This window comes from Salvelinus alpinus, chromosome 6, assembly GCF_045679555.1.
Source record: "Salvelinus alpinus chromosome 6, SLU_Salpinus.1, whole genome shotgun sequence".
Taxonomy (NCBI): domain Eukaryota; kingdom Metazoa; phylum Chordata; class Actinopteri; order Salmoniformes; family Salmonidae; genus Salvelinus; species Salvelinus alpinus.
In genome coordinates, this window is record NC_092091.1 from 14,822,532 (window position 1) to 14,830,461 (window position 7,930).

A 7,930-nucleotide genomic window follows, 5' to 3' on the forward strand; every position below is an offset into this window, starting at 1 on the left:
GTGGGATTTTTAGTGACCACAGAGAGTCAGGACACCCGTTTTAAAGTCCCATCCGAAAGACGGCACCCTACACAGGGCAATGTCCCGAATCATAACCAGCGACCCTGCCCAAAATATCTTTGCATATGACGACCAGCTAAAGCAGTGGACCAGAAGGTTTGGCTCAACAAAGAATAAGGCAGAGCTGTTACAGGCTAACGCACAAACATGCTCGTTTTTTTGTTGCTTTGAGATATTTGCCAATTGCTTGCCTGTTTAACTCAATCAAATATCATCTTGTTTTGCTCTCAAAACAAATTCCTTTTATTTATTTTTTACCAAAACTTAATTATGTGTAAACGCAAGAAACACAGCCCCTTTTGTTTTCCAATTAATTTTAGCAGGCCTAAAAATGATGACAGATAACAACATCCATTTTATTCAAACCCCAAAAGCGGGTATTGCCATCCGTATTCACATTCACACTCAATTTCTAGATGCAGTGAAAGTTCTTAATTATATGATAAAGCTCATCGGTTATTACCTCTCTCTTTACTGTGTGGCAGACTAAAAATGAACATTCTGTGGTACATCATCATTAACACTGAGGAATGAGATTACTGTAATCAGTCATATTTGGCAGCTGGCATGAACAGTCAATGTGAAGACACCGAGACAAGGAAGTTATGGTTAATTTTCATGTACTGTCAGGACCACAACTCTTTCCCTATGTATGCAACAAGTTTTTAATAAAGAGTATTGACATCAACCAAATTAGAGTGTGTGTGTGTGTGTGTGTGTGTGTGTGTGTGTGTGTGTGTGTGTGTGTGTGTGTGTGTGTTAGTGTGTGTGTGTGTGTGTGTGTGTGTGTGTGTGTGTGTGTGTGTGTGTGTGTGTGTGTGTGTGTGTGTGTGTGTGTGTGTGTGTGTGTGTGTGTGTGTGTGTGTGTGTGGGGGGGGGGGGATGCATGAGTGGACAGTACAGAGCTCTATAAGAAGACAGATAGACTGGGCTGTGGTGGAGCTGATTCTCTTTCCCTAATTGATCCCCTTGGGCAGCCAGGCTTTACCAGGACCAATCAAATCAAAGTTCGAACACAATCACCATGGAGAGGACAGCTGTTCGTCTGAACACAGTGCAGAATGACTCAAGGTTGTAGGATCTGCCTACCCTTCACCAATCCTAACATTAAGCATTATGGAGGTGAAATGCTATATAGACTGGTCATAGGTCAGAACATAAGAGGCAGCGATAACCTCATCTCAGCATTCTCCCAATGTCAACACTATTTTCCCTATCTAACTGCAGGAAACAACAACTTTATTCCTCAGAATTACTTCCAATGTGTTAATAACTGTGTCGTTCATTGAATTTCTGTTGACTAATCATATTTGGTCTTGAGCATATGGTTCACCTTGCATCTTTATTTTTTCTGTATCAACATTGCTGTATCCTTATGCATTTAGGATTTATCCCTGTATTCCACTGGTTGTGCCGTCATTGCCTCATGCTTCCAGACATCACTATGCTTTGTCCTGGCTAGCTATGCTACATTGCCATGAGTATCTATACATTGGGCAATCAAAAATCTAATCATTTTTCTATCAAAACAAATAACTGGGAATTCCTGGAGAAACAATATAGGTGTAGCACTGCAATAGAGAATGTTTCAATTGCTACACAGTTAAGTTTGTTTTTGTTCACACAAAAAACGTTCTTATATTGACATTTTGAACCCAAGTATACATTTTCACAGCTCAAAAATGTGTTTTATCTAACCAAAGAAAATGTAGCATCACTCTTCATTTAGTATAAGACCATGCTTTATCCCTATGCATACACTTAAAAAAAGGGGTTCCAAATTGGTTCTGCGGCTGTCCCCATAGGAGAACCCTTTTTGGTTCCAGGTAGAACTCTTTTAGAATGTTCTACATGGAACCCAAGGGAGTTTTTCAAAGGGTTCTTCTATGGGGACAGCCGGAGAACCATTTAAGCTTCTAGATAGCACCTTTTTTGTATGACCAGAAAATGCAAGAAACGCTCCCTGTGATTTCAGGCCCTATGACGACACACACACAAAGACACAACGCCTTGCCAGCCAGACAGACAGCAAAAGTCAACCACTTTTCAAGGACAGACAGGAGAGAAACAACAAACTGCAGATCCTGGCAGGCTAGAGCGACACAGCAAGGTACAGATGAATTCTGTTTCCCCTAAATGTCATATGCATGATTACTCCTTTGTGATGGCAAATGACACACTTGTTTTCTCTTCCGTAATGATGTTGGGCAAGATGACGCCGACAGACATGGCAGATCTGCTTCTAACTCCTATGCACAAGCATTTTGCTACACCCGCAATAACATCTGCTAAATATGTGTATGTGACTCAATAACATTTGATTTGATTTGAACAGCATCCAATGAAATGTTGACATTAATGACATGAATGATATCTGTAATGATAGATACATTTATATTTGATCCCTGTTTAATTAGCTTGAGTCAATAATACAGGGGAGATTCAATTGGCAGTGGGCCTTACCGTACTGTTTTGTCTCTGCTTTGGAATTCCTATTACAGATGTACAAGACAGTTACAAGACGGTTATGAATTATTCAATGCATACTCCCCCCAAAGGTGCACTTGTTCAAAGGCTTCACCTGGAATTGACTACGACACTGCCCTTTAAGGGACACAAATATTTTTCCTGCCCATATTGTCTTCCGTTGTTACTTTTTAGAGAAAGCTTTGAGTGCTATCCCGAAATAAATATACTGTCTGCCTTTGTCGTGGCATCTTTCTATAGTCTGTGCTACGTATGATTTCCACTGTAGTCTGATTTGGATTCAAGCAGGCAAATGAATCTATGGCTAAAGAAAACCAACCATGGTATATTTAAGCAAAAAGGCTGAGGGGTGTGGTATATGGCCTATATCCCACAGCTAAGGGCTGTTCTTACCCACGATGCAACACGAAGTGCCTAGATACAGCCCTTAGCCGTGGTGTCTTATTGCTATTATAAACTGCTATTATAAACTTGTTACCAATGTAATTAGATCAGTAAAATAAATGTTTTGTCATACCCATGCTATACGGTCTGATATACCACGGCTGTCAGCCAATCAGCATTCAGGGCTCGAACCACCCAGTTTATAATTGTTTGTAGTCTGCTTGTGGATCTCTGTCAGGTAATGTTTACTTGTGAGGTCATTTTTGATCATGTGTGTCTCCTGATTTTATTGTCCAATTGGGGAAATAATGTTTACAACTTCATGCACAGATTAAAGGGCATTAAACATGCAGGACAACGAGAATGACTTACAACTACAGTACAATCAACACAAAATACACAGTCAATATAGTGTTGAAGGATATACGGCGAGTTAATTTGATATCAGGGTTTGTAACGCGTGGTTGAGATGCAAGGGGAGGCTTGAAGTATCAGTCATCAATATAGCAAGAATGACCTCTATACTGTGCCCTCTATTGCAATGAGGTAGGAAACATGACGCCTGCATGACATTGTATTGTAAGTGTGGGGGCAGTGACTTATGCAGTGCACTGAGGCATACTTCAGTTAAATTGCTTTGTGAATGCGCAGGGAAGACATTTTGCTTCACTTTGTCATTTCGTCTATGATGTTGTCATGATTTTTAGCATAACCAAATGGCTAGAGGGCAGTGTGGAGCCCCACATTATCTTTGGTACATTAAGGGCTGTGTCAAGTCGCAGTGAATTCGAAACAACTCTGATTACATTTAAAATCTAACTGTGTATGGAGAAGATCTGTCACACTCTTTAACCCCTGTACTGTTGGGTCATCGAAAGTGATGGTACTCAATTGAATGAAGGCTGTCAGACAGTGAGGTCTGCCTCACGCCACAGTATTCGTCACTTCATTTACATCTTGTGCGTGTCTAATCTCAACTTGAGCAACATCTTGGCATCATTAGAGCGAGTTCATTAACTGAAATGAACGTGATACAGTCGGAGAATAAAGAACATTCTGTGCAATTTTATCTGTAGAACACAAGACATGGATATGGAAAAAAAGTATTGTTAATCTTTAAAAGTGTTCGCGACAGAGAGAGGCGGGGGGGGGGGGGGGTCGAAATAGAGGGGGGGGGGGAGAGAATCTGCAGCTCGAAACATTCAGACTCCTGATGTCAAACCCCAATGTTTTCTGAATCACACATAACATGCTGCATTGAGTCCCCTGAAGTGATGGGCTTGCCATTTTATCGACGGTGGCCGTCACCATAAATACATTGCTTACACAAGCAGAAGGGCTCTCAGAGCCAGATGTCGCATGTCGTCCTGCATCCTCTTCTCCCCTGACGGCTGTTGTGTTCCTATCGATTCCCAGGTCTCCTGATGATGGCGGGGACAGACGCTCCCGAGCGAGAGAGAGGGGATGGTGTGTGAGCTGCTTCCCATAGTCCATCGTCACCGCCTGTGTGGAGCATACGTCGTCTTATCATCAGCTGTCCGTCTATTGTTCTGTGCAGCAGCGTGAAGCCACGTAGAACGGCCCGGACTCCAAATACAGGAATTGCAGCTTAACATGGAACATATGGACTCTGCAATGCTCTGTTATTCCATGGGAGACAGAACTTATTTTTCAGTTGAGTTTGGAGAATTCTGATGTGTGTCGTCATGAACTTCTGGATCTGACCCAACCTAGACTTTGGAGACACGGGACAAAATGTTTATTTTGGAGTTTCCGCTTGGCAACTCCTCTGTAGTGATTTTACAGACCAAAGAAAAAGATAGCCGACTGCTCCATATTTTGGAGACACAGTGGACTTTGGGATGAGGGGTTTAGAGACTTTTCCAAGTTGATGAAACATGCAATCCAATATTCCCTCTCACAATATTACAGACTCTAGACATACCCACAAATGTACACATGGTGATAAAAGTGATGTGTTGTGCAGAGTAATTGTGTACAAATGAATGACGAATACTGAATGGAAAAAGTCAAGGGACGTTGTGTAATTCGTCAATGATGTTTCTCTTGGACTACTAAACTGTACTTGTATACTCACTGCTCTATTTTGAACATACATTAAATCAGATATACATTTTCAATTGCTATATTTGGACAATTTGCAGTCAGCATGACTGGCTATAGTGAAAGAAACACATAATTTCTCACCAGTAAAGAAGAGGAGGAAAAGAGTAAATACATCATATCTGTTTGGGGGAAAGAAACATTAAATGTATTTTCAAAAGCCTAAAGTTATATATTTAACAGTTTTATATGTTGTATCTTTGTAGAAAACCTTATTTAACCCTGAAAATGTGGTCACATTGTGTATCCACAGTTTATGATTGGCAATGAGCTATGTCCTTAACCTACTGGTCTCTTGTTCATTTGAACAAGTTTTTTCATCATAAAAAGTCAATTATTTAACATGAAATGAAGAAGGAACAGAATTAAAGCATTCAGATCATAGTACAGAGCCCATTTCTAAAGAAAGGTTATATGTTCTAATTCAGATCATAGTACAGAGCCCATTTCTGAAGAAAGGTTATATGTTCTAATTCAGATCATAGTACAGAGCCCATTTCTGAAGAAAGGTTATATGTTCTAATTCAGATCATAGTACAGAGCCCATTTCTGAAGAAAGGTTATATGTTCTAATTCAGATCATAGTACAGAGCCCATTTCTGAAGAAAGGTTATATGTTCTAATTCAGATCATAGTACAGAGCCCATTTCTGAAGAAAGGTTATGTGTTCTAATTCAGATCATAGTACAGAGCCCATTTCTGAAGAAAGGTTTTACTTTTCAAACCACTTAAACTACATTCAATGACCAAGCTACTGCCATTTTCAATTGAAGGGGGAGACATTTAGTGAGTTACTCATTGGCGACTACAGTTTGCGACCAAAGCTCAGAAAGTGACAAGGCTACTTTTGCAATAGCCAATGGGGGAGAGAAGCTCTCGTGCTAGTGAACTTCTACACTGCTGGTGAGGCTACCACCAACATGCTGTTTTGCATGCTGTTCAGAAGAAACACACATGAGGATAATTTCATCAACATGGTACGGAAGGTCGCGAGCAGTATGAACGTCCTGTTAGTAGTTCAACCCTAGTGGTGGGATTATGCCACAGCATTGGAGTATTGGATCAATGAGTGGCAAATACGTACACTATTATGGGCCAATTTAAACATAACTTCTACCACTGTCTGTAGTCTCAATGCAAGTTTTCTCTAGGATTCTGTAAAGATTTTACTTTATATCAGAGAGACTTCATGGGAATATCATATACATAGGTAAACATTGATTTACAACATCTATCATCCTACAGTACCATCTCTAGACAAACATGGATTTAACTAATTGTTTCCTCCTTATTTCAACTGACTTCATCAACATAATCCGGTTGCATCAATGTGGCTAATTGGTATAATTAGTGAAAAAGTATCAATAATATACAGATTACACATGGTCTACTTTCACAATATTTCCTGTAGATTTTGAGTCTGGAAGACATGAGTATCATGCTCTTTAGATGTTGTTCGCACATGGCCATTTAAATGCCTTTGTGCCATCAAAGAGGATATCAAATCACTTGCATAGAGTATTTCCATATGACATACAGTCGGGTCCAAAATTTGTGAGCAAAAAACAAAATAATAAAAATACTAAGCTCCAAAAACTTTATTTGTATTTAAATAAACAGAGCATCATATACAGTGGGGTGTGGAATTATTGACACCCTTGATAACGATGAGAAACATCACTGTATAAAATAAATAATTCTAATATTATTTGGGAAATTATATTACTTAATACTAAACGCAATTGCTCAGAGAAAGAGATTTTGTTAAACAAGTAATATCTTTTTTTTATATATATTTTTTAAGATCAAAATTATTGGCAACCTGGTTTTCAATGTCTTTCAATACCTCACATTTCGAGGTTAATGTCACTGAGCCTTTTTCAAAATGCTTTTGAGATTGGACAACACATTGGGAGGGATCTTAGAACATTCCTCCATACAGAATCTTTCCAGATCCTTGATATCCTTTGTCTGCGCTTATGGACTGTCCTCTTCAATTCAAACCACATGTTTTCAATTGGGTTGAAGTCCAGAGACTGAGATGGCCATTGCAAAATGTTTATTTTGTAGATAACTAATATTTTTCTGTGGATTTTGATGTGTGCTTGGGGTTATTGTCTTTCTGGAAGATCAACTTGCGGCCAAGTTTCAGCCTCCTGGCAGAGGCAACCAGGTTTTTGGCAAAAATGTCCTGGTACTGGGTAAAATTCATGATGCCGTTGACCTTAACATGGGCCGCAGGACCATTGGAAGCAAAATACCCCCATAACATCAAAGATCCACCACTATATTTAAAAGTAGGTATGGTCTTCTTTCTGCAAGACCCACCACTGGTGTCTGTGGCCAAAGAGCTCAATTATCATGTCATCCAACAAATGTAAATGCCAAGAGTTTTCTAAACGTCACTGGCACTTGGATTGGAACCTGTGCTATGGTCAGATGACATGAAAATAGACACCAGTGGTGTGCATCGCAAGAAAGATGCGTTTATCAAGGGGGCCAATCATTTTGGACCTGACTGTGTGTGAACATATTAACTTAGTAGAACAGATAGAGGCGTTTGAAAACACTACAAATACAGAATGGTTCAAATGTAGGACTTTAGTCTCAGAGGCTGTGGATTTATTATATTGTCCGCTTTTATTTATGAACTTTATTCTGGCCTAGTTTTTTTACCTACAGTACTATTAACACACTTAAACTGAGAGTAAAATGAATTATCCTTCTGAAAGTCCTTATGCCATTTTGGTTTAAGGTATTTGGTAATAAATATACTGTATTTTAAACAAAAGCTAAGTCATAGAAAGACTTCAAAAGTAGTTGACAGTAGATTAATGTATACATTCTATCTTGCAAAATGTATGTGATTTTAGAA

General features: G+C 39.4%; 1 protein-coding gene across 3 annotated transcripts in view; it reads left to right on the forward strand.

Annotated features, from left to right (window-relative positions):
* LOC139578197 (chemokine-like protein TAFA-5) overlaps positions 1 to 5,072 on the forward strand; it is a 111,528-nt gene extending 106,456 nt beyond the window's left edge. For 2 of the 3 annotated variants that reach the window (XR_011675507.1, XR_011675508.1), the window contains exons 4-5: positions 2,036 to 2,170; positions 4,348 to 5,072. Coding sequence is in view for 1 of the 3 variants with exons in the window: in XM_071405501.1 (XP_071261602.1) it covers positions 4,348 to 4,356 (9 nt within the window). In the remaining 2 variants the exon portion in view is untranslated. The remainder of the gene's footprint in view (positions 1 to 2,035; positions 2,171 to 4,347) is intronic. The other variant, XM_071405501.1, reaches the window with a different exon arrangement.
* The last annotated feature ends 2,858 nt before the right edge of the window (positions 5,073 to 7,930 follow it).